This window comes from Ambystoma mexicanum, chromosome 8 (assembly GCF_040938575.1).
Source record: "Ambystoma mexicanum isolate Mex_15411 chromosome 8, UKY_AmexF1_1, whole genome shotgun sequence".
In the NCBI taxonomy this organism is placed as follows: Eukaryota; Metazoa; Chordata; class Amphibia; order Caudata; family Ambystomatidae; genus Ambystoma; species Ambystoma mexicanum.
In genome coordinates, this window is record NC_090929.1 from 906981006 (window position 1) to 907008470 (window position 27465).

At 46.7% G+C, this 27465-nt stretch overlaps 1 protein-coding gene across 9 annotated transcripts in view; it reads left to right on the forward strand.

The window, feature by feature from the left end:
- Positions 1-27465, forward strand: part of OGDHL (oxoglutarate dehydrogenase L) — a 2607259-nt gene that overhangs the window by 205770 nt on the left and 2374024 nt on the right. For 6 of the 9 annotated variants that reach the window (XM_069610806.1, XM_069610809.1, XM_069610808.1 and 3 more), the window contains one exon: positions 15562-15798. The exons of 2 other annotated variants lie outside the window; for them this stretch is intronic. In XM_069610806.1, coding sequence (XP_069466907.1) covers positions 15592-15798 — 207 coding nt within the window. In that variant the 5' untranslated portion in view covers positions 15562-15591. Of the gene's footprint in view, positions 1-15458; positions 15480-15561; positions 15799-27465 lie in introns of those variants that run through there. One more of the 9 variants, XM_069610804.1, reaches the window with a different exon arrangement.

Consider the following 27465-nt stretch of genomic DNA (forward strand, 5'->3'; position numbering starts at 1 on the left):
AAGCTCTTTTGGGGCCCTGTGCACGGACATCTTTGGGGCCCCCTCCACCAAACCAAAGGAATTAAGGGATCAAGAAAACTGGTTGCGCCCGCCACTGGTCATGCTCACATCCTATAGGTTGATATGCTGTCTCACAGCATAATAAGCACTTTTACTCCCTTAAAGTCTCCTTGCCCTCTTCATTCTTGCTCTAATCAGAATGATAAACAAGTAGCCTTTGAAGACCAACATTAGCAGACTACAAAGGGGTTACTGTTCTAGTACATACAGGAACACCTTTTATCAATAACATCGAGGAAGCTAGATGTAGTATTAATGCAGGACCGCATGTAAAAGATACATGTAATCCATAATAGAGAACTCACATTAGCTGCCTCACAGAATGCAAAAGTGCTCATGCATGGATATAGACCACCAATAGGAAGGAAGGAGAATGCTATGCATAACGTAGCATGGATATTGGAGGCAGATTAGAAGCTACCAGGAAGGTGTCTTTATCCAGACGGACTGAGATTAGAAGTGGATATGGTTTTCAAATAGTGTTGCCATTAGATATCAAAGGAACAAATGCCTGTGGTGTGCAATATAAATATGCTCACTATTAACACAGTGAAACCATGAGTGAGACATTTATGAAGATCATACCATGAGAAGGAAATCACTCGGAAGGGCTGACAATTTTTTTTTTTAGACTTCTTTTTATTGCTTCCTTCATGTAAAACAAATCAAAAAGAAAGCAACAGCATCAACGAACACCCCCCCCCCCCCCCCAACTTCGGTCGTAGCGCCAGTAGATCCTTCATTCCCATTAGCCCCCTGCCAGCCCTTTAACCATGAATGTCCAGCAGCTTTAGTCTTTGGGGGCACCATTGTTCCCTAAACTCTCCTTTCAGGTAGTCCAGCGTCTCACCCCAATCAGCTGTAAAGCTCCCCAACTTTCTATCAGCCGCGTATGTGGCCCATTCCAGTGAAACAATGTCCCACATTTTCCTTAGCCAGTCCTGCTCCGTAGGAATCGTTGGGCTCTTCCATTTCTGTGCGATTAGACCCATCGCTGCCAAGGTGAATACCACTTTTGCCTTAAAACTCCCTCTTCTTTCCCCTTCGCCCCCTGCTGCTCTCTTCCCCAGCAAGATCTCCCGTGGGTCCTGACAGCTCCCCACCCCTAGGGCCTGGGCACATGCAATTTCGCGCCAAAAAGGTCTAATACGAGGGCAGTCCCACCATATGTGAATAGCCGTACCCACCTCCCCGCACCCCCTCCAGCAGTTCCCTGAAGTTGTTGGGTACATTGCGTGCAGGCAGGCCGGGGTATAGTGCCAGCCATAGATATATTTGTACCAGGCTTCCTGTAGTTGGGTCGCTTTAGCCACCTTTGGAATTGTCCTCCATAGCCTCTCCCAGTCTTCTCTTTCTATTCTAACCCCCGGTTGTTGCTCCAATCCTCTCATGTATGGCCATGTGACCTTCGGGCCCGTGCTCTCTAAGAGTTTATATAGATCCCAGATTAGACCTCTGGAACCCTCGTGGGTCAGGAGGAACCGTTCAAATTATGTTAGGTCGCGTGTAGCCGCCTTCCTGACCTCAGCCGACATGACCCAGTGTTTAATTTGGAAGTATCTGTGCCTTTCCCCCTCGCCTACCCCGAATTCCTGCTTACATTCCTCAAAGGTTTTCACCTTTTGGTTGTGAAACGTATCCCTCAGTGTCCTGCAACCCACCCCCTCCCACGCTCGGAAGGCCCCCTCTCCAGCCCCGGCGTAAAATCCCCATTGTTGAAGATAGGTGTAAACGGGGATCGAAAGGACGAAATCCCTCGCCTCTCCACTGCCCTATACCAGGTGTCCACCATTCCCTTTGTTATAGCACTCCGATAGATGTGGGGTGGTCTCAGCCTCCGCAGAAGCCATAATACCTCTCCCAGGTGATGTTGAGCAACTGCTCTCTCAATTTTTACCTAGTGCTTCTTATAGTCATTAGCAAACCATTCCCTAATCACCCGGAGAAGTGCAGCCTCATGATGTCACCTGAAGTCCGGAATAGCCAGGCCACCCCGCCCTTTGGACGCCATGAGAAGTCACCAGGACAAGCGCGGCCTCTTGCCTTCCCAAATAAATTCTTTGACCACTCGGTCCAATTCTGTAAAGAAGCTCGCAGGCATGGATAGCGGAATCGCCTGAAACAAATAGAGTACACAGGGAAGAATCACCATTTTAAGGACCGCCCCCCTCCCTAGCCAGGAGATCCTGAGGGCGCTCCACCTCCTCAGATCTTTCTTAATTGCCGTTAGCATGGGGGAGTAGTTTGCACCATACCAACCGTCCAGAGAAGGAGTTATCCTAATCCCCAAGTATCGTAACCCACCCGGGCGCCATTTGAACGGGGAGAGCGCCTTTAAGTCCCTCGCCTCATACTCCTCTAGTGACAAATTCATCAGTTCCGACTTCTGCCAATTGACCCGCAGACCCGATACCTCCCCGAATTTGGTCAGCACTTCTATGCTCGTCCTGATGGACTCCTTCGGCTGTGTCAGCGTGAGCAACATGTCATCAGCGAATGCCGCCACTTTATGCTGATATCCCCCGAATGGTATGCCCTGAATCTTGTCTGCCTCCCTTATAGCCAGTAGAAGGAGTTCAAAATATATAGCGTAGAGCAGGGGGGACAGGGGGCACCCCTGTTTCCTCCCCCGCCGGAGCCTAATTGGATGTGATGTTTCTCCATTTACTAGGATACGCGACCTGTGATTCTTGTAATTTGCCGTGACCATGTTGATGAACTCTGACCCAAGACCCATCGTTTCCATGACTTGGAACAGGAACGACCACTCCACCCGATCAAACGCTTTTTCAGCATCTAGCACTAGGAGGATCGCCGGAGTGGTCGTCGTCCGTGTTTTCTCAACCATGTGGGCCACCCGTCTAATTATTGTCAGCTGTCTGCCTCCCTGCCACAAACCCTGTCTGGTCTTGGTGGACCAGCGAGGGTAAGTACTTCTCCAGCCGCTTCGCCAATATTTTAGTGTACATTTTTGCCTCCGTGTTTGAGGGCAATGGGTCGATACGATGTGCACTCTTCAGGATCCTTGCCCACCTTAAGTATGAGTGTTATTTTAGCCTCTTCCATCGCGGGGGTAATGCTGCCTCTGGACCTAAATGAGTTGAATAGTTGTGTTAAATGCGGAACTAACAGATGGGAGTAGGTTTTATAAAAAGACGCTGGCTACCCGTCTGGACCCGGGGCCTTGCCGCGGGGGAGTGCCATTATGGTTGCGCTTACCTCGTCTTCCGTAATAGCTCAACCTAGCTCTCTCCCCTCATCCCTAGATAACCGTGGGAGGGGAAGGGCCCCCAGGAACTCCCTCTGTGGCCCAGGCAATGGATTGTTTGAAGAGTATAAAGCTTTGTAAAACTCCGTCATCCTCTCCTTTATCTCTTCATTCCGAGTGAGTCTCTCACCCCTCTTATCCCTCATGGCCACAAAACATTCCGTTCCCTGTTTCCCCTCAGTAGGCGAGCCAGAAATGAGTCTGCTTTATTGGCCTTCGCATAGAATCTTTGTCTAACCCTAAGCATAGCCTCCTCTGCCCTTTTAGTCCTTAGGATCCCCGACTGGCCCTCTGCTAATCTGTATTCCCTGTACACCTTTCTAGTGGGGTTCTCCCCCACTCGTACCCTGACGGCCTCCAACTCTCTTTCCAGCTGTGCTTCAAGCCCTCTCATCAGTCTGTTTCTCTCCGCCTTTAGAGCGATTAGTTCCCCCCTCAAAGTAGCTTTAAAATCATCCCACCTGATATCTAGGCTCGTATCCATGCTGTTGTTCCGCTCAAAGAAGTCCCGAATCTTACTTCCTATCTCCTCCCGCATCACCTGATCCCTCAGAAGCGTCTCAGGGAATTTCCAGCTCCACACCCCCGACCTATGCCTCAGCTGCAGCTTCATCTGAACGACCTTATGGTCTGCTATCCCCATGGGACCCACCTCTACTTATTCCACCCCTCCGATCAGGCTTGCAGATGCCCAGATATAGTCAATTCTTGACTGGGTTCCATGAACGTCTGAGAGAAACGTGAACCCCTCCTCTCTTCCCCTTAGCGCCCTCCACACATCTTGCAATCCAGCTTCCTCCACCGTTGCTTCAGTTGGGGAGAGGCCACCGCACCCTCACCACCCCCCCACATGCTGCGTGCGGTCACCCCTCCTATCCCACGCCAAATTAAAATCCCCCATCATTATCACCTGCCCCCTCGCGAAGTCCTGCAGGGTACCCAGGATCTCTCGCATTAACTGATCTTGGCCCGCGTTTGAGCCGTACACTGAGGCTATAGTGTAAGGCGTGCCCATGTACTCTCCCCTTACCATGATGTACCTCCCACTTTTGTCCCGGGGCGTATTGTTCACTCGGAAGTCCATCCCCCTCCCAAACGCCAGGGCTACCCTCCCTTTCTTTGTGGGGCCCGATGCAAACAGTATTTGAGAGAATCCCTTCAACCGCAAGCGATGCTGTTCCTTCCGCAGTAAGTGGGTCTCCTGCATCGCCAGGACATCTGGTTTGTGGGACCTGGTAAATTGCTCCAATTTCGTACGTTTTTAAGAGGGGAGTTCAGCCCCCTAACATTATGTTTTAGCCACTTGAAGACTGAGCCGTTATGCAGTGTGCCCCTCTTAGTCGACCCCCTCTCCCCTTAGCGAATCTGCCTATATTTCCCTCCAACCCCAACGGTGGGCATTCTGATCTCCCTCTTCTTCTCTTTTACCTTCTGCCTCCTTTCCCTTATTCCATAAAGCCTGAATTGCTCCACTGGTCGGTATGGCCCCCTCCCGAGTCCCCCGCCCCCCACCCTTTCCCAGCCTGCATCCCCAACTTTGGGTGAGACCGCCCCCTCCCCCCACCCACCCTGCCCAACCTGACAACCACCCCGGGCATTCGCTCCCTCCGCTCCTTCACTCCCCCCCCCCCACCGGGCCTCGTCGCCCTTACTGACCCCAGGATGTTGCGCTCCCCGCCTCTCTAGCTCAACTGCCACCTTCAAGGGTCCACCACCCCTTGCACGTTTTGTTCCTATTCAGATGCTCCCCGAGCTACCAACCCCGCACTCTGAGCGGGCCCCCCACCCATTCTCCTTCGGTGACATGCCATTCCCTCTCAGGCCCTTCCGCTTTTTGTCCCCCACAGTAGACCACTCCCACGGCCTTGGCCTGCTGCTGGTGGCCAGCCCAGCGCTGCTCGAGGGACCTTTATCCAGGTCAATCCGCAACATATTAGCTCCCTCATGGACTGACGTTATCCGTTTCTGGTGTCCTTCCCAGTCAAATACTAAGCCAAATGGAAATGTCCACTTGTAGCGTACTCCGCGCTCGTTTAGTGCCTTCAACACCGGTGCCAACTGTCTCCTCTTTATTAGGGTGGTGCTAGCCAGATCTTGATACAAGGCTATCTGTTGGCCTTTAAACGTTATTGGTTCCCTTTTCCTCGCCGCCTGGAGGACTGCCTCCTTCTGGACATATCTGGTAAAAGCGGCAAGGACGTCCCTCGGTCTCGGGGTGGGCACCTTGGACAGGTAACATCTACCAACTCTATGGACGCGATCCAGTTCAATGCTGTCCGGAACAGCCTTCCCCAACATTTCAGCAAAGATGACCTGGATTTCCTGCTTTAGCTACTTATCCAAAACTGATTCCGGCAGCAACTTCACCCTTATGTTAACCCTACGAGACCTGTTTTCGATGTCCCCCATTTGGATCTCCAGATTCTGGGTCGCCACATTGAGGCGCTCTATGGCCTCATTGTTAGTAGTTTCCTTTTCCATTTCCTGGAGACCCCTTTCTAGAAGATCGGTTCTTTCGCCCAATTGTCTTAGGTCCCGCTTGATCTCCCCAAGAGCTTCATTCAGGTCCGCCCACATAAGCTGAAACTGCTCCTTGAATGTCTCAGCCAGATTAGTTTGAAGCGCCCAAATCTCGCCCAGGAAGTCCTTTCTAGTGACCGGGGTCAGCTCCCGCGGCCTTTCCGCGGCCCCCCTCTCCTCAGACCCCTCCCTGTTGCCCTCCGATCCCTCTCCCATATCCTGTACCGGCCACAGAGAGTGAAGGGTGCTTTGTGAATCCCGTGGGTGCTGCGCTGGCTTTCCGCTCTTCCCTTTATTTTGTGTGGCCATCAGTTCAATCTCTTGCATGCATTGCACGGGGGCCAGTCTACCTGTGCGGTGCCTCCAGCAGGCCAGCGCAGCTCCGCCGACCGCTCTTCCACTCCTGCACCTTCTGGAGTCACTTGATATGCTTGAATGGGTGCTACGCCCCAGTAGCGCCCTGATTAGGGCTCAATCACTGCAGAGCCACAGAGGCCGCCGCCTGCCACAGTGCCCAGACTCCAACACCCACTCTGTGCTCCCCCCAGATCTCTTGGAGCCCGGGGCCTCGTAACCGCAGGAGCAGCTGGAGCAGCTGCAGCAGCTCCCGTTTCTCGTTCCGTCTTCCCCCCGGTGGCCGAGGACCCGCCCGCTCCTCTACGAGCCGCCCCGGAAAGGGCCCCGACTCACTGTGGCGTTCCTCCTCTCCTCTGCTCTGCTCCTCCTCCTGGCCCCCGGGCAGTGGCTCCGATCCCACGGGTGCCGCTCTGTTCCTCCCTTCCTTTCTGTGGGTGCGGGCACCCGCCCGGAGCCGCGAGGCCCTGCCGCTCTTCACACACGCCGTTATCTGCTCCTGTGCAGCCTCCAATCCGGGCACCCGCAGCCAGTTGCCCGCAGCCAGTCGCCCGACGGCGCCTCCTCCTCTGCCCGGGCCTCGCACGCCGACGGACGGGCTCCGCGCTCACTCCTCAAGCCGGGCTGGCCCGGGGCATACGCACTGCAGGGAGGCAATTTTCTCCTTCCCTGCGCCTCACTGTCTCCTCGGATGGATTCCGAGAGCCTTGCCGCAGCTTTTTCAGGGACTGCCAACCAGTAGCGGGGTGGTGGACCGCTGTAATCATGTCCGGGGGTCGGGAGCGGACAGTCGACACGTCTCATCCCTGCCGGCCGCCATCTTGGAATGCTGGGATGACACTTTTGAAAGGTTTAGGGACTGGCAATATTGAGAGGTTAAGCAATACAAGATTAAATGAGATGTCCATGCTCACACTTTGGTTAAGGGGTGAAGGGGTGAAGCTAGGATTTGTGCCAACTCTGCAATTTCTGCATAACACTTTCTTTTCCAGTTCTTAACCTGAACTAAAACAATCTCATATTCTTAAAAAACGGAGTTGGAAAGTACACAAATCACATTACCAAACATGACAATTTTTAAACAAAATATTAGAGGGGTGTTATGCAAAATGGGAATGATTCTAGCTTCATTCTCTCCATCATTAAGGGAAGTATATAAGAACCAGCATACCAATCGATGAGATTTAACAAATTTAATCTGGGTTTGTATTTTAAAGCTGTAAATACCTCCGAAACAATGGCTTGTGACATTTTCATTTATAAACGTGCATAAAAACCTTTGACTTTTACCAAAAAGCAAACCGTTTTTTGTGTCAAACAAGCATATCTTAAAATATGCTTGCCTGAGGCCTGCAACATATGGTCCGCTCTCTTCTGTCTACCAACCCTTCCACCCAAATGGCCTACATAGGAAGAAAGATCAAGTAATGGGCTAAACGATACCAGCAGCATGCGAGAAGGAAAACCTCACAGAAGACAGTACAGTAATGTAAGATATATTAGATGATTTGACCAGGATCACTGTATCGTCTGCTGGCAAATCCAGAATACAAACATGAACGCTGTCGTTCCATAGTCTTGCATTTGGATACTTATTATTAACCTCTTGGACAAACAGTTAATGCCATTGTTGGAGGCGATTGCCTAGGTTTTACAACACCCTATCCGAACAAACCAATTTCTAGACCTTCAACATACAGATGATATGTTAGTTTTTATAGAAACCCCTATCTGGTACAGGTGCATTGCTGATAATAGCAGATGTTGTTCTGCAAAACCAAGTACATATGCAGGTAGGTTTATAAACTTCAAACATAGGAAAGGCTCAGCCAGCCTTGCTGGAATGTGATATTCTAATTGTGCATATGAACACATATCTCTGCAATGGGTGCGTCACATACTGAGCTAACATCGGAACCATTGTGGCATTCAATTTATGAATATGCATTTCACCATTGTCTAATGCACATGATCAACATAATTCCCACGGGAAGGAAAGAATGCTGCAGAGTTGTGCCATAAGGAACACACAACCTATGTATACCACAGTGAACACAAAAAGCAATAGATGATGAATTGATCAAGGCAGAATGCACTTGCCAAAACAGAAAGGCTATGGGTTTAGAGCCTCAGCAGCACCCCATAAAATATCCTGACGTGTGCTATTTAAGACTGGTGGACAATGGAATATTACTTCTTTAGATCAGCTAGCTTTGTGGGGCCCCCTCCAAGTTGGGGGCCCAGGGCAAGTGCTCCATTTTGCCCTCCTATAAAAACATCCCTGTGTACGACATCTCGGAGGGCGGGCATGAGGTTTCCCGAATATATGAACTATTAATGTCCTGAGTGGGATAGGAGGTGACCCAGCTAAGGCGAGATTGGGAGGAGGACGCAGGAGAACACATGCAAGATGGGCAATGGGAAAGGGTGCAGAGATACCATAAGAAAGTGTCTAGGAAAGCCAGACTACAGCACATCAAGCTATATGTAACACACAGAGCGTACATGACCCCCCAGAGGATAGCCCGATTCCAAGGTACAGACACACAAAGGTGCCCCAAATGTGGAGAAGTGCAAGCGAGGATGTTGCACATGTTCTGGGCCTGCCCAGAGATTCCAAAATTTTGGGGAGAGATAACCCACCGCCTCTCCGAAAAAGGTATCAAACTAAATGTAGAATCATCTGGGCATGCATGGTGGGAGGATTTACTAGACCACGCAACATGAAACACATATGTAAACTTAAAGACCTGGCGTATATCCTAGCCAAACACAGAATAGCCATGGGCTGGAAAGCAAACCAGAGACCTCGACTAGAGGCATGGTGGCAGGACCTATTGAATTGGGCAGCAGCGGAAACGGAAGCATGGTATGATGCGGCTTATAAGGGGGAAGATGAAGAAGTGGGAGCGCTGATGGCCTGGAGACACCTAATAGCCTCGTTAACGGAACCTGCGTGCGATAGCTTAAGCAAACGTGACACCTCTGGGAGCGCAGAAGAAGAGCCCCAAGAGGAATAAAGCAGAAGCGTAATATGTAAGCTCAAGTTGAGGGGGGAGGGACAAGAAGACAGCGACAACATATGTGAACGTATATGGAGTTTGAAAATTTAATATTGTCACTGCCGGGTGTGTTGTGATGTTGTGTTTATTATGAGAAAACTTATAAAAAATATTTTTAAAACTCTGACAGTGTGATAACCTAAGCCAATCCAAAACCGCCATCCTGCAATGGATGGGAATATTGATTTCCTGATGTGCCATCTTCTGTACCCGCCTAACCACATTTGATTTAAAAAAAGCGTTTTTAGAAAAAATATTTTTGCCAGGTCCGTTTATAGTGACTGGGGCATGAAGTTATTTTATTAGCAATGCTACGGTCATCTATAAGAAGTCCCATCTGGGGTGCCACATGTCTTGATTGCCTATGATTAGGCGTGACCACGAGCCTCTTATCTCCACCTCTTTTGAGGCTGCGAAAACAGACCCATGGCCATCAGTCATTCATGTTAAAACTCACCCTAGGCTGTGTCTCAGCGCTAAAAGACAGGCATGCCTAGGCTCATGTGCTTATCAACATGATTAAACATATACAGTCAGGAATTGTAAAGTGTTTAGACACAAAGAGATGCCAATCTGACACATTACTCTGAATTATACACTTGACACAGGAGTTATCATGTTAATGCATTTAATATGACCCCCTAGCTTCTGAGGGTTCTTATTTTCCTTAAACCAGCTAAAGCAAAAGCAGATCTAACATAACATAACATAAGGTAACATCACACCTATGAACAAGATTGCCATGTGGGCAAAGAGTATGGTTGAATGTGTAAATAATAGAACAAGCTCTGGTTTTAGTTTAAACGCATGAGTAACCTTTATCTCTCATTAAACTATGCTACACTATACTATGCGCCATCAGTCTCCATGCACACAGCAAGCCCCCACCTGTAACTCGCGTTTAGAGCAGCGTGTGCTTCAAATGAAACGGCTCCTTCTTGGGTTGACGAGTTCTGCATAGCTGGGAACTGGCTGTCTCACCCGTATGCTGCTGCTGCTCTGTACTCCTCCCCAGCCCCTCTGGCTTGAATGGACTGGCAAGTCTGCTGGGCTTCCTCCTTCTTTCCCACTTTGTGCTGGGCTTTATATGTATCAAGTAACATGGTGGCCCTGCACGTGTGCGTTCATCATATCTGCTGTTTGGAACAGTGAGGGCTAGAGCTTCCTTTGTAAAACTACATTAGGTGGGTTTTTGCACCTGACAGTGAGATCTCTGCACCCGTTTAGTAAATGCCTTCGGTGTACTGTATGGCATTTGTGAAGCTCTGCAACATTATGCATGGTATGCTTCTGCTGGTTATATTAGTCGGCTATCTGTTATCAAGAGAAATCTCTCACTTGTTACCCAGTACCTTGTATGGTATCCTATCGGCCTTAACTTTGCGAATGTGCAAGAAGCTTCTGTTTGTGATGTTTGTGTCTGTCAATTTCCTGTTCTTGAATTCTTATCAGATATAACACTCCCTGTGTGAGGTCAAACAGCTGCTCTCAGATAACACCTAATGGTATGAAGTCAACACTAACACCTAATGGTGTGAAGTTAAAACAGGCTGTTAGCTGTCATTTGTGGTTGGCCGATCTGCCAGAACAGGAAGGCACGATTTCCTGGACTTTGGCTGATCTTGCAGAGCCTTCGGATATTTGTTCAGCAAGTGTTGCACACTAACTTTCTACGTTAAAGTGTGCTGTATGTTTGAAAAACATCTGTCATTGCTACAATGGCTACAGGTCGTGTAAGATATGAAAAGCTGATTTAAATTTAAATTAGTCTTAGTTCATGTCAGTACATTCGGAATACTCACAAGGCATAGTAGATTCGTCCTTTTTTCCACCCACTGTTTTTTAATTTTTTGTGTTAACTAATTGTTCCGTCACTTTGCCGTGTGGGCGCTTTGAAACAGTATTTACTTGCTGTATAGGTGCCTAACAAGTGAACAATAAATAAATAAATACATTACAGAAGGGGAAAGACCGTATGCAATTCAGACTTGGTCCCACCCCAAAAGGGGGCAGTCCCAGACATGTGTCATGTACCTGCTGGGCCTAGAGACCCAGGCTACTCCTCAACAGTGGGTGGGAACTAAAGGGTACGACGTTCCCTTAGTTTTTGGGGTGACCCGTCATCGTTCCCTTACTTTATGCGACCTAGAATACCGTTCCAGGACGGCCACTTTTCAAATACTTTTTGTTTTAAATTTCATCCCTACTGGAGACTCGAACCTCAGCCCTGCTGATATCAGTGTAACATTGCCCTTTTCAATAGACTGCTTTGGATATAAAAAACATTCTCAAGCAGCTAAAAAACCCAGCTTGATTGTGATCTGCGTATGAATGGCTTTAGGCTCAGACTTGTTTGTAGGCAATGGGAGGGGTGTGTCTGTGGCGGACAATGTTCCTTAAGAGGTGCGAACGGTGGGTGGTGAAGGGGAGGCTGCATAAAGGTGCATGCTGAGTGGGACAATGACACACTAACGGTGGTCATTTAAATACATTTGCTATCCTTTGTTTCCTTCAGTTTTACTAGAACTGTTGTAAAACACAATATTGCAGGAGGGAGTGGAGGGAAAGGACCCATGTATGGTGGAAGGGGGGGGTGACGATGAGTATGGGGCCATGGGCAGAAAAGAGAGCAGGTCAGAGGCAACATAGTTCCACTACTTTTTTGTTTACACTATGACCACTGCTTCTCACTGATGAGGCCCAAAAAGGCTGAAACATGTATGTGGATGCTTGTGGTCTCAAGAGAAGTGACCTAGCGGTTCGGTGTCACAACTCTATGGTATTTCCTGACTGAGTTCTGCTCCGGCTGTTGAACCTGTCGTGTAGCCAACAAGTTCTTCCTGCCAATGTACCTCTCGGGGATGTATAAGTAATCGCCTGAGAAGTCTGTTGATCCAAAGATGGATGGATGGACGCCACAGGATCCCGCTGTCCTGCAAAGGAAAGTCAGGGTTAATACCACAATGTATTTTAAGTGAGCAAAATACAAGACAAGGTTGTGATCCTGAGTAAACAAGATAGCAACGAGGTGTTGTACCTTTGGACTAGCGGGATATGTCCCTGTAACTGGATTAGTAATCCTGATGTAATGTAAACTGGCATACCCTATGTAGATGGTAACAGAAATATGGGAGTACGTTATTTAACCAATATTTGTAGCACTTGCATGAACAGTATGGTAAATAAAGACAACACTCTTACCAATCACCCAACAGTAGGGTTCCGTAGAATGTGCCATCCGGATTCTGGTTGGTAATGAAAAAACGACGATACACCTACCACCCGGAAAGCAGTCCCAGTTCAACCGACCTGATGAAATGCTCCTAACACCCGCCGGCACGAGGACGCCTAACAGTGTTCCAGGAGGCAGTCCGTATACATGAGAAGAAAGGAGTCTCGATATTGGTGAGTTTAAGAAAGTGCGTGAGGATTCTTAGAATGAATGCGGGAAGGGTTTGAGTGCTTTGGGAATACATGGAACAGATGCCTGATAGTGTGAACGGGAGAGAGGGTTAGAGGACGAACCCCGTGCTTATATACGTGTACTTAATTCCCCCGAATGTCTGGGCCGCCGCAGTTTCCTGACATTCGGGCTGGACTTGCCCCTTTTGGGGTGGGACTTGGCGATTTTGGGGTGGGACCAAGCTTGATTTGCATGTGGTCTTTCCCCTTCTGTAATGGCTTGACAGGCGAAGAATGTTGGTTTGGAGGGTTGCCCAGAGCAATGCCAGAGGTTACAATTAATTCCAAACCTTCCATCCATCACCTCTTTTGTTTTGATGTAGTTGTGACATTACAACTGACCTGTAATCCGTTATTACGCTTCAGTTGTGATGCCACAATGTCTCCTGCTTGTGCCAGCAAAGAGAATTTCACCTGTCGCCGTGAAAAGCTTTTAAAAGTCCTCCCTTGCCTGCAGAGTAGTTTTCTGTGACACCTTGCCGTGGGTAATTGACAAGGAACTGTTTATGGTAGAATGTTTAATTTGTGCACTGCTGGGGTTTAATGTGAGAATGAATCTGCATGTTGTTATTTTAAAGTACAAAATTAACTTTTTTTCAATACATTTTACTAAACTGCTTGAACTATTTTTCTGCAACACATTAGGGCCTGCATTTTTGCTTTTTTAAATCCAAACAGATTCTAAGGGCCTCATCAGGAGTTGGGCGGAGTGGTAGACATGCAGTGGTAACGCTTTTACCGCTCCGCCCAATCCAGAGTTTGGGCAGAAAGTGTGAGGTAAAAACCTCCCCTTTCTGCCCATTTTCGGTGCTATTATCGTGGCGCTAATTGCGTCAGTGATAATAGTGTCAGTGCTAATAGTGCTGTTACTGCCCTATAGAGTCCTATGGACTCTACAAAAAACAGGGAGTAACAGCCTTAACGCAACTCGGGATCCAGCACTAATATCGCTGCACCGAGTTGCGGAAACACTATTTGCGTTAGTGGTATCACAGCGCAATTACTGCCGGGATACCACCAAGGCTGTGATGAGGCCCTAAATTGATTATATGTATCAGCAAATGAAAGATCTCTTACATTTATATTAAACAAGAGACAAAGGGCCTCATTACAATTCCGGCGGTAACCCTGCCGGTGCTACCAGCGGGTTGCTGCCAGACTCGCAATATTTTACCGGCGCCTGACTTCCCAGTGCTACCGGGAAGTCAGGCGCCGGTAAATTGTGCCAGTAAATTGTAAGTCCCCATTCCCAAACTCGCATAGGACTCTGTGGTTGTGGGGACACAGAAGCACCGGCACTGTTGCTAACAGTGCCAGTGCTTCCATGACATGTCTGCCTACTGTGGCCACTGAGCCTGGCAGGGTCGAACCTGTTCGGCACAGCGGCCACGGCAGGCAACTCCGCCAGTCCGGAAACAAGGGTGCCAGGGAGCTAACTGGCACCCTTATTTCTGGACCGGCAAACTTGTAATGAGGCCCAAAGTATTTAAAGGCAGGGATGTCATTTAGGGGTCACCAGAGGTCTCCCTTGCGACCTCTCTGGTCTCCCGTGTGACCTCTTAAAAAAGATATATATTTTTTTTTTTATGCAAGCTCCTGGGCTGTGGCCAGAACCATGTGGCTCTTTTCGTGCCACAAGTCTAACATAACACTTTCAGCACTGACCCTAAGTAAGAAAGAATAGGAATACCAAATAATGTGTCTTTCTGGAATTCTATACAATAATTGCTAGACTCATTAAAGGTTTATTTCAGGTACACTTCAGGGGGTGAGTCACTGTTTTAGTCTGTTCTTAAACGCCTCAACTCAGCCTTCTGAGGTTGATAAATGAATACCAACACAGGTTGGGTGATATTGGGTATATATTTTTTCTATATAAAGCGCTTAAGCAGAAATGCTATATAATAACACATCATTATCATTTGGTCATGGACGTCTGCTTGCATTCACAGTAATTTGGTAATATGGGCCTATACACACTGATCTTAATGGGGAGCCATTCTTGTATGAAATGTAGATCGCATTAATCGTAACCATATTTTTCGTAGTGTACAATCCTATGTGATGCCACTTCCTGTTTTGTCAACGGGTGAAAGGTTGTGTTCCGTCGCTTCCCGCGGTATCACTTCAGGTGGGGTCAAATTACATCACTTCCTGTGATGTCATCATGGGGTCAAGGGTCCTATGATGTCACTTCCGCTACCCCTGGCATTTTGGTGAAATGACGTCCCTGTTTAAAGGAATGACAGTGTGTGGCCATGTTTTATAAGAAATTAAATTCACCCTCCTGTACGGGGAGAGGATATTGCAAGTCACCTTGGCGTTACATGCATGACCTTCGGCCTCGTTCCTCTATTTAGTCACTAAACTTCTCGGAGACTTGTAATACCCTTGTAATGTACAGTAGGGGGCACATTGTCCCGTGTATACTCTGCTAGAGCACACACCTCTTCTGGAGAAGCTCGCGGATTAAGCACAGTCTGTGGTGCTGCACTTTCCGAATTTCCTATTCAGGACATATCATGCAGAGTCTAACTTGGCCCTGTGGTGCGTTTTGCTAGTTGAATAACAAGTTATGCGACTTTGCTTTTACAGTAAACTTCCACTTCTCCGTTCTGCCTTTGTCTAGAATTTCGTCACATGTGTGCTTGTTAATGTAGGAAGAAAACCAGTTCTCCCCCCGCCCCCCTTGTTACTGAAAACAAATACTGGATTTTCTCAGTTTACTTCAACTTTTCCCACTCTCTATGAATGTAAGTGTAGTCAGCTCGCATTCATTTTGGAGAACACTTGCATAGTGTGGATCTCTCAGTTGTAACCTTTGTTTGTATTCAGGTAGTATCTCTTGCTTCGTGCCCTTTCATCATGAGTCGCCTGAAGCTGCTGGCTGCAAAGCTGAGACCCTGCACCTTGCCATTACTGGCCAAGTGCTCTGCATTCCCCCAAATATACTCGCAAGGCAGCCGAAGTTTTTCATCGGCAGGCACTGAAACCTTCCTAAGTGGAACCAGCTCAAACTATGTGGAAGAAATGTACTACGCATGGCTGGAAAACCCCAAAAGTGTGCACAAGGTAAGCCCGGCTAAACTTCTGAAGATGAAACCCTTTTATGATATGATGTATGCTGTGCCCGTTTTTGCCATATGTGGTTATTTTCGTGACTTTGCTCCGTAAACATGTTTTTAAACATGGGATGATGTTCATTGGGTTTCTTTTAAGCTGAGTTTGATATTTATTTTGGTTAATTATTTGAAAACTTGTTGCACATTTTGCAAAGTGAAGGAAGCAAGGGTGAACATTGAAGTGCGAACATTTAAGTACCACATTAACGTGCTATTAATTGTATGACCATGGGAAAGATGGGAAATTAAACTATTTAGCTTTAGCAACACCCATTGAATCGAAAACTATTGGTATAGCTACACTAGTCGTAAATGTGTACTCAAGAGTTTTCCCTGCTTTTGTATGTTTTTGGCATGGCGATTGCTGAAAATTGAACATTCTGTTTAAAAAACACAGGTGCAGAAAAGTGCTGCGTGGCTCCAGTTTATAATGTATAGTGGCTAAGTGAATTAAGTAGGGGCAGCTAGCCTGTGTCTTGGTTCATAGTTCTTGAACATGAAAAACAAGTTTATTTTTTTCATTTTGTATTGGTTTAAAGATAAACCTTTAACAAGTATTACATGTGAACAAAATACTGTCTTATTACAGTTAAAACAATACAAACATAACTCTACCATACATTACAATTCATCATACTCAAAATCTTAAACATTAATAATACAAGTAAAATTAGTCAAGGTCAGGAAAAAAAAAGGTTAAACTCCTTACCACTCCGTTCAAATGTCGCAAAAACTTTAATATCCTGATAGTTAATGCAACGGATTTACCTGAGAAGCAACAGAACCAAAAAAGGTCCAAATGTAGCGGGTACGTAGTGGTATAGCACTCCCTCAAAAAATAAGTATGAACAGAGGCTAATATCGGACAACTGTACCAGATGTTTCACAGTTTCCCTAGTAAACTCTTCTTTACAAAATCGGCCTGAGGTGCCTTTGTAAACTGAGGCATCGCAAATGTTCAAAATGTCACCCGTTGGGATCGAATTGAGTCATACTCCCATAAACAACGTTCTTAAAGTTGCTCTTGGAAACTTTACTAGATAATCGGGCAAAACACCTGTTCGCTGGCCAGATCATAATCTAACGTGTACCTTGTTACTTGTGAACATGTTATAATCCAGTCCAGTTCCAAAAACCGTTTCTTTACTAACTGCAGTGTTTCAACGAGGTGAGCCTGGCACAACTCGATTAATTTAATAGCTCATTACAACTCAAGATCCAAACTGACAGATATTCATCCTTTTTGTTCAAACGGTGTGTACCATTATATTAGAGACCAGGGAATTGGGGGTGGGGCTGTATTCATTCAGTAACAGTAACAAATTCCACTCCAATCTACACTGCATGGACAGAAGGCCTAGCTTGAACCTGATCACCCCTAAAGGAACGCAGTTAGGAAGACTTAGCACCTCGTGCCAAAGTTTAGCTTCAAACTAATTCAAACTGTCCAAATTCAATGTGTTTCTAAACCATAGATTAGTTTAGGGATCACTTTCTTGTTATAATATGTTATCTCTGTATCATGAAAAATCTCCTCTATTTGTTGATTATTTTCCTCATTTTTGGAATAAAGTACTCTACCTTTAACTGTATAGATGCTTTTAACGCTGCCTTATTTCCCCTGCTGCAAATTTGTGCCCCTAGATACGTAAATCAATACGTGATTGGAATCACTGTATTCTTCAGGGTCCAGGTAAAACCACATTTTCCCCTTGTTCTATAAAACGGCATGATTTTCGTTTTTACCTTCTTTATTATAAGATAATTTTCCTTCGCATACCCGCTCCGCTGCATGCCTTTAAATTCTATGAAAAAAATAATTTATCAGATAAACGTGTGTTGGCACTTCCATTATATATGTAGTATATGTATTTGTATATATGTCTCTAATATTTCAAGATTTCCTGGCTCCAAAGCCCATTTGTGCCCCTATCAATGTGAGTGGCATTTCTCCCTGAAAGGGAGTACAATTAAATACGCTCACGGTGCCCAGAAACAAGTAAACCACTAGTATGATGCACCTCACTAATACTACGTTCAACACTATAGCCAATAGAATCAGCATTGGCAAGGCCAACAGTTTCGGCTTTAATGTACAATTGGCAAAGACATTTTACTGGCTCTGTCATAATGGTACTATCTGGCCATGAGATGTGGTGTTGGCTCCTCTGTATAGTATGACAGCGCCTGGAAAATGCCTATCTAATGCCTATACAGAAGTCAAACTATTGGCTTTTCTAATTCTTATTAAACAGAATTCTGTGCAATGAACAGATGCAAGGACACATGATTTATACTCTGGATAAATCAAATGCCTGAAGGCACACTTAGTTCAGACATTTTTATTACACCGCAAGTTGGTTTATAGTTGCAAATACGCCATTACCTTGCAGAAGACTGCATAGAAGTGACATAGGCTTCCCCTTAAAAGCGCATGGCTAACTCAAGATCCTGGGTGAAAGGGTTTTCCCCTTTCAACCCCATCAACATGCTGTCCAAGCACGAGGGGACAATACTCCATCTATACCCTCAAACTATGAACTTGACAGCTTGGCTCCTGAAGTCGTAGTTTGGGCACTTACATCTTCCACAAAGGTGTATGAATATTGTGAAGGCATCATGAAGCAAGACACAGACAGCAGACTTAAAGTTCAACATAAAATACTTAATTAAATCAAATGTGAGGATGGTAGAAGGCCTACCTTGCCCTATGCCAAGGTGGAATTTCCCTACCTGAATAAAACTAAGGAAAGTCTGAGTCAAAGAGTTCAACTGTAAAAGTCTGTCTGTGTCCAAAACCTATCCTTTCCCTCACAACTAAAAATAACCAATGTGTAGGGATGTAAAAATCAAAAGAAATGGTGTTCAACGCAAAGTTCTGAGCCTCTTCCAGCTCACGGCTTCCTATCAGCTCCCCTTCCCCAAGTATAAAAGTTCCATGAAACACTCAAAATTACCTTTCTTCAGTTCACAAAAATACAGTTCAATATAGTTCAAATTCAATCCTCTGGGTTCCCTTCCCCAAGTTCCAAGTAAGTAACACAGTTCACAGAAAACAAACGGTCTTGAGGCTTCATTCTCAAGACTGAAAAGAGCAAAAAAGGGGGCCTAGTTGTGAACACTCCTGCGCTAAGCTCTACCTTTTATTGCAGTTGTCCTAATCATATATACGAGGTCACAGGTTGGTGGAAGTGAAGCCCACACCTCTTGCTAAGGGTAGAGAGACAGTCCTGGAAAAATATATATATAAATTTCCATGCTGAGAACGGTTGGTACAGTGTGATTTTATTTCAGTGTAGACTCATAGCCTCAAGCAAGTCTGACCTCAGTATTCCACTAACTTCCTCTGAGGTGACACCTGACAAGGAAAGTAAACGCCTATACACCATGGGCAGGAAGGTAGCCTCTTCTGCAGCCTTTCAGGCTAGAATAGCTAACAATACTACTCTTAGCTAGCTATAATTGTCATAAATGGGACGAGGTGTCCGCACTACTATAGTCAGCCCCGGAATGCTTAAAGACTCAACTGGCCCAGGTAGCAGCAGAGGGCACAGCTGTCTCGTGCTGCATCCTCAAGAACAATTTGGACACCGCGGACAATGTGGGAAGAATAATTGCGGAAGGCATTATTATTTACCGCCATGCTTGGCTTTGCCAATCTGGCATTAAGCAGGAGACCCAAGCAACACTGCTAAATATGCCTATCGAGCCCAACGTCCTCTTTGGAAAGGCAGCCGAGGATACTGTAAAGTCTGCAAAGGACGAATACGATACTCTGAAGTCCTTGGCACAGCTTACAGAGAAACCCTCAGGCCAAAGAGTGGGACAGCTTACAGAGAAACCCTCAGGCCAAAGAGGCAATAGTATTTTTTGTCGCTACAGAGCACGAAATTCCCAAAGGGGTTCAGGGTATGGTCAAAACCAAGGGTCATCCTGGGGTAACAATCGGGACCAATCCTCACAGGTTTACTCAATAGGAAAGCACCGATCTCGTGGCCGGGGGAGGTCCTCCACCTCTAGAGGCAGAGCAACACCTCCAAAACCGTGACATTCCGCTTCAGACAAATGGGTGATATCCACCGTGGTAGGCAGGTACTGTGTGGAACTAATCCAGCGACCTCGGAACCATCCCCCGCGCCAGAAGAAAAACCCGGAGGAAGAACAACGCATCCATCTCAAGGAAATTGCAACGTTGCTCCTAAAGGACGCCATAGAAGTGTCCCGACGAGCCAGGTAAACGAGGGTATTTATTCAACCTACTTCCTTGTGCCAAGGAAAGATCTAACAATGCGCCCAGTATTAGACCTACGGCCTGCAAATAAATGTCAAGCCACAAAAATTCTGCATGACTACTGAAAGGAAGCGCCCCCAATTTCAGCACGATCCTCCCCGCAATGAGAGACAATAAGGGACTCTCCCGTAATGGGAATAAGGCCAAGACAGAGTGCGGGTGAGCGTAAGTGGGAGTTTATCCAAAGAATAGGGCATGCAAAGAACTCTGCAACCTCCGAGAGCGCTCTGTCTGACAATAGCAAAGACAGGCGTATTTCTAATACAAAAAACGTCATCAGAACCTACACACTATAGGGGGCACAAGTTAATTGGGATTGGGTGGCGTCGACTAACTATAGGTGTTGCTGCAGCGTGGTTGGTCTTGGCGTGAGGACGTCACTGGTCAGCCTCGTGGGTTGGGTTGGGCCTGGCAGGCCAGCTTGAGGTCATCCGAGCGGTGTTGGTATGCTGGGGCAGCCTGTGACAAAGATGAATACCTTTCCTGACTCGTTTGCCCTAGGCCATGCACACTGCAGTTATTCAAGAAACGACATCTAAGTTCATCAATAAATCGCTCGGCAGTTTGTCTTATAAAATAAACGCAACACATGAGGAATGCACCTCTTGAGAGGTCCGGTGATTGTCGGTTGGGGTGAGATTTACCTGTGTCCTATTGACCGGTATTTTAGGTCGAGGGGCTGAGTTCTGGGGCCTGAGCCGACTGGTACATGCCTGTCTGCCGCGTTAGAAGTTGTTATATAAATGGGTCTCTGTGTCTTGTCCCAGTGATGGGGGTCGTTCTTGGGGTGGTCTAGGGGGAGGGTTGTGGACTTTACGAGAGGGTGCTGGTAGATCAGTGGATTCAAAACGTGGGTTTATTACCGTGCTGTAAATAACACAGGTGGTGGGCTGTGGCCTTGGGTGCGGTACCGGGGCCTCTGACTCTCTGAAGCGGCTCCAGCTTGGTTGGGGGAGGTGAGGGAGCGCGGCACAGGCCTTAGCTTCCTTATCTGGCAGGCTTGGTAGGGTGGGAGGGAGAATGGCCTTGCATATACTCACAAAGGTTTTTTCCTCGTGCGTTGCTAACTTTTGAATGCAGAACTTTTATAATGTTCCGCCTTATTTTGATGTTATTTAAACACACATATATATTTCCATTTCGTTACACATTTCTTTAATACAGTCGGTCCGAGTACCTTTTCGTTACCTAACATTATATTTACTACATGATGTGATTATTTTATGTACATTAAACGTTACACGAGGTCGTTCTAGGTTATGGCCTACAGAAATTGATGCTCGCTGCTTTAGGTGATTAAGAAAACATATATGAGTAAACAAAGGCTATACATTTGGTCTACATCTTTCTCTGTGGTTGTAGCAGCACTAGTCCAGACCTGGGGTGGTATCATGTAACGTTACGTCTTTATGGTTTATTCACAGTTTACAGGATCTGTTTAAACCGAGGTAGTTCGTTAATACCAATACTTGAATTATTTTCTACTTTCTTCAGATAGTGATGCTTCAGCTTTTTTCCCCGTCACCCCGGCCTCGCGGACCAGGTCATGCAGGGTGCAATATTACATTGTGGATAAAAATGTTGCAGTGTTAGCATCTCGGGTTAGCTCATATCCGACTTTCTCATGGGAACGCGCTCGCAGCGGATCTACCAGGGCTACTGCGGCGGCAGAGATGCATGAAAGGCCCTCCAAAGGTGGGGGCCTCGTTACAGTGTGCTGAACTCACGCCATGTTTGCTAAACAAGATGGCTTCTAGGCCTAACTGAATTTTGGTATATGCAGGGAACGGATATGTGTGGGCAATGTCGTCGGCGGGTGACCCCTCCTCCACCTGGGCCCGGGTGGCATGAGGGGACGGCCACCGAGTCATGGTCCTCACCTGGGGAGAAGACTGCAGGTGAGGAGGGCCTCGTGGCCAGTCCTTCCCTACATTTCCCCCCTTTCGTTACTAAAGTAACGAATTCTTTAGCTCTTCTAATCTTCTACATTCTTGCTCCTCTATCACTGCGTCATCCCATGCAGGTGTTCCTTTTCTAGGCATCCAGGCTCTGCATACCCCCCTCAAGTTCTCACCTCTTCTAGCATACTCATCTGGGGTACATGTTAAATATATACAGTCACCCGTCCCTTCCAAGTCTACCCAGACCTCCTCATACCATTCCAGTTCCACATCTCGGGGTTCTTTGATAGTGGTGTGCCATAGTTTATCTACTATGTACTTATCACGGCACATAGGCACTAACTGGTATCTGGGAGTGTTATCTGGTCCTGTCTGTACATGTACTTCTTGTGTCGTCTTAATTGTACCACCAGAGTTGCCCATTGTCACCATCATCATCGCACCGTTAGGGACTGCGTTAGCACAACATCGAAGGCCCACCTGGCACAGGCAGAACACCACGAGGAGGACCACCGCAACTGGTATCAATAATTTCATCGTCATTCCAAGCCAGGAGGGAACCCAGGAGAAGATATTGTCGAACCATGAGCTGTCTTCAGCCCCACCTTCCAGCTTCATTTTCTCTCCCAGGTTATGGACTGCTTCAATGACGTGGGACAGGGACCCATTTTCTGCGTCTTCAGAAGGTACGAACGTGCAGCACGCACTTCCTATTTTTCGGCAAACACCTCCATCGATTGCTGTTAGCAGGTCCAGAACATACCTGTTCTGCATGGTCATTAGTCGCAGAGCTCGTAGTTCCACCTTTATTATGTTGAACCCTTCTTCAGTGTCATTGGCCAGCTGAATCAGTTCCCACCGTGTGATCTGAAGCCATTTTGCATTTGCTCTTGCTTGGACACTTGAAACCAGTGAGGCAAAAAATGTTTCCACGGAGCTGAACAGGCGATACCTGTCTGGGATCTGTGCCAATAAATCGGATGACGCTTGTGATATGTAGTTTGATGCTCGCTTGTTCCGTGATAGCTCCTCTTCTTTCCCTCCGGAGGACAGGACATAGAGGTGTGCTTCGGCCGTGGGAGACGTCTCGTCCTTGTTCATATTTCCTTGCGTCTTTTTATTTTTGTCGACGTGGCTTTCTGGAATCACCATTAGGGCCGAATGCAAAGTGGCCATTGAGCAGCTGCCACTCCATGCCTGGGGAAGGTGCAAGTAAGCCTGATTCCCGCATACCCAGTATGTGTCCATTAGTGCTGCTGTTCCTTTTTTCATGGGATGGTGAGAGTTTTGTTACAGTTTTTGTTCGTTCCCATTGCCACTTTTCCTTCTCCCTTGAAACATAGTTCGTTTTGTATTTCACTTTGTAGCTTGAAGGGTTTCTCCATCGCTGTTACCCATGTTAGTTTAGAGATGTGTTCTTTCCATATTGGTAAGCACGTTTTTTCCATCCATCGCAGCTTGTCTGGTTGGACACCTCTCAGTGCTTCCGCTTTGCACAGTACTTCTTCATCTTTCCATTTGTTTTCTGAAAACAGCGTCCCTTGTATTGCAAAGAAAGGTTCTTTAGGACAGACCACCCCAGACGCTTTTGAATAGCACGTTTTGTTGTCCTGTATTATTTTGAAAGAGACATCGTGTGCTTGAAAGGTGTTCTTTATTCTACACAGTGTGAGATGAAGGAGACATTGGGCATCCACAATGGGCAATTCTCTTGGCAACAACACTTTGGGTGTACCTGATGCATGGGGGATGAGCGAACAGACATAGCAGCTTTCATTAGTTGTCTGTTTAGCTGTTGTACTCATATCTGCATACCATTTATTTGCTTGGTGGGGGTGTCGTGGGTCTTCCATCTTGTCTAATCCTAACCCATAATTCTCATCATACCCCCTCCTGCTTGTCTCTCTTCTTCGCCTACTTCTCTCCCCCCTCCTATACCTTATAGTTTCGATAGGTGAAAGAATAGGCCCCCCTTTCTCATTCCCTCCCCCCTTTTCCAATTCTTCATATAGGGACTTGTGTTCTGTCATTGTAATTACTTTTCCATTTTCCTCAATAAACAGGTCGCTGTTTTGTACCGGGGCGGGAAGGGTAGTGGGGCTGTTATATATTTCAGGTAGGGACATTGTGTCATTTTCCATATCTTTATCTTTTGATCGTGACGGGGCAGCAGTGGGTGGTGCAGTGTAGTAACCCCATACAAGGCGGGATCCATCCCAGATCAAAAAATCACCTTCTTTAATATTCATATTTGTAATTGAATTCGTGCCAGGGGCAAGGGTGGTGTTACTCCCCCCTCCCCCCTCGTTCATCTCAGTAGAGATGAACGCTATAACCCAATATGTCATTAGGCAGAATATTGAGATGAAGAACACAATAACACACATTGATAAACCGCATTCGTATGAATATGTCAATCTATCTACTAACATTTCTCTAAATCTAACAAATCTATTAGTTGCAGGCTGCCCATCCGATGCCATAGTAAATCCTGTTTGAGACATAAAAGTGCATTAAGTACAAGCATGTAAACATTTAGAACGTTGTGAAATGTTTTCGGCAAAGTATGGGAGTGGGTGAAGGAGGGGGTATGTCCACAGACAAGGTAACTTTACAAATATTACTATCAGTACATTATTTCATACATAAAGAGAAAAGTCGAGAGAGAGAGAGAGAGAGAAAAAGAAAACTTCTCCAAAACCCCAAAAAGGACCACAAAAACCTTCAAAAGTTGTAAAAAATTATATATATATGTATATACACAGGTTTATTTCAGTACACATGTCGTGCGCCATTCGTGTTCAGTGTTCAACACTTAATGCACACAAAATTCCCATCATCCATTCTGCACAACTTCATTGTCCGCAGTTGTCTGTGCCTCGTCCTGTACCTCACCTTCCGCGGCGCTATAAGCTCTGCGTACGTCTGTCAAATGCACCCAGTATCGTAGGCCCTTTACCTTTACTGCTGTGGGTGTGCAAAACACTACCTCATAAGGGCCATGGAAACGTGGTGCATTCCACCTTCGCACAAAACTTCGGACATATATAAGGTCACCAGGCATTAGTTGTAATGGTTTTTCAGGCATTGTCTCTGTTTCTGTTGTGTTCCCCTCCTCTCTTGTAGAGGGGGGGGCTAGTTGCTTTGCAATTACGCGCGCTGCCCGTGTCAGTTTTCTCAAGTACTCTGTGAACTCCTCTCCTAATATCGCTGCACTTCTGTGTGCATCAGAACGTTCACGGAGAGGTGAATGCGCTGTGTGCATTCTCCTTCCCGTGACGATCTCATGCGGGGACAAGTGGTGGTCTTTACTTGGCTGATTTCGTAACTCGAACAAGGCCAAAGGCAGGCAGTACATCCAGGTCTTTTTAAGGGAAAAACACAGTTTTGACAATCTGCTTTTTAACAGACCGTTCATCTTTTCCACTACGCCATTACTTTGAGGATGATAAATTGAACATAATTTGTGCTTTATTCCCAATAGGGTAGTCACTTCCTTGAATAGTTCATTAACAAAATGCGTGCCGTTATCTGAGCGAATAACTTCGCAAATCCCCCAGCGCGGGAACACTTCCCGCACTAGGAACTTCGCGGCGCCCTTCGCATCAGGGCGCGCACAGGGGCCTGCCTCCACCCATCTCGAGAACGGACATACAACCACAATCATGTAGCGAGCCCCGTTACATCTTTCTCCCATGTCTACATAATCAATGTGGAGCTCTCTGAATGGGCCATTTGGTTTGGGTATCGTTCCTCTCAGTGTGCGCAGTGTCATACCTGAGTTGTAAATCTGACATGTCGTGCATTCTAAAGCCAGTCTTGTGACGTGTTCATGGAGGCAAGGTGCAAACCAATCTTCTTGTATCTCTGCCATTATGTGTTGCTTTGCGTTATGTGCGGGAAAGTGTAGTTGTTGAAATGCTATTTCTAACAATGTGACTGGCATTACCGCTTTTCCTGAACTTTTTTGTCGCCATAACAAATCAGTCGGCGATTTGCTGCATCCCCTTTTAGTCCACAGCAATTTTTCTTCTGCACTAGCTCCCTCTTGCAGCTCTATTATTTCCTGTGTAGGCATCATGTTGTATCCTGTGGGGACCTCTTGGCTTGCTGTGTGGTGCAACATGTATTCTCCTACTACACCTTTCTGTAAATACGAAGCTTCTTTGGCAGCGGCGTCTGCTGCCGCGTTCCCCAAAGATATAAAATCTGTATTTGTGGTGTGGGCTTGGCATTTTACAATGGCCACTGCCGTGGGGTCTTGCAGAGCCTCAATCAGTTCTTTCAATAGTTCTGCATGCTGAACTGGTGTTCCATCTGCTCGTCGGAACCCTCTCCGCCCCCACCGTGCCAACCCGCCGTGTACTGTCGTTGTCATGTATGCTGAGTCGGTATATATTGTCACTGCGCACCCCTTGGCGGCATGCAATGCTTCTATTAGCGCAATTAGTTCTGCTGCTTGGGCTGAATAGTGGGATGGGAGGCGGTGTTGCACTAGTGTCTCGTATTCATCTTCCTCTAATCGTACAACTGCCATACCCACATGTTTCTCTCCTGTCTCCATATCTATTGATGCTGACCCGTCCACGAAATACACCTCTCCCTCGTTCAGGGCATTCTCAAAAATCACTTGATCCTGACCTTCGTCACCTGTGAACGTAGCGCAGTTGTGGTTTTGCATGTCTTCTACGGTGCACGCCTCTGTGATGAATGTGGCTGGGTTCACTGTTTTACATCTTACTATGTGGATGTTTGCGCTGGACAGTATTATTTCATATGCTGTGGCGCGTTGTGTTGTCAATGTGCTCTTTGATCGCTCTAATATTGCAAAGAGTGAGTGTTCCACAAACAGTGTCACAGGACAGCCCATCACTATCGTGGCACTTTTCTCAATCGCGAACGCGGCTGCAGCTAGAGATTGCTCGCACGCGAAATGACCTTGCATTACTGCGTCTAGGGTGCCACTATAGTAAGCCAGTGGTTTGTGCCCTAACGATGTCTTTTGTGTCAATACTGCTGTCATCAGTGTTCCTTTGCAATGTGAGAATAAGAAGAATTCGCGCCCATAATCTGGATTTGCCAGTACTGGAGCGCTTGATATCAGCTCTTTTAGTGAGTCAAATGCTGTGTTCATCTCTTCTGTCCATTCTATGTGTTTGTTTTCCTGCTGTGCCTCTTTTAGTGCCTGTAACAAGGGCCTCGTGTATGCTGCATAATCCAATATCCATGCTCGGCAATAGTTGCACATACCCAGAAATTTCTGCATCTCTTTTACTGTTTTGGGCTCCCCAACTGCTCTAATTGCCTGTGCCCTGTCCGGTATGATCCGCTTGCCGTCCTTTGATATCAGCTGTCCCAAGTATAGGACCTCGGTCAGACAGTATTGTAACTTCCCCTTGTCCACTTTGTACCCTTTATTGGCCAA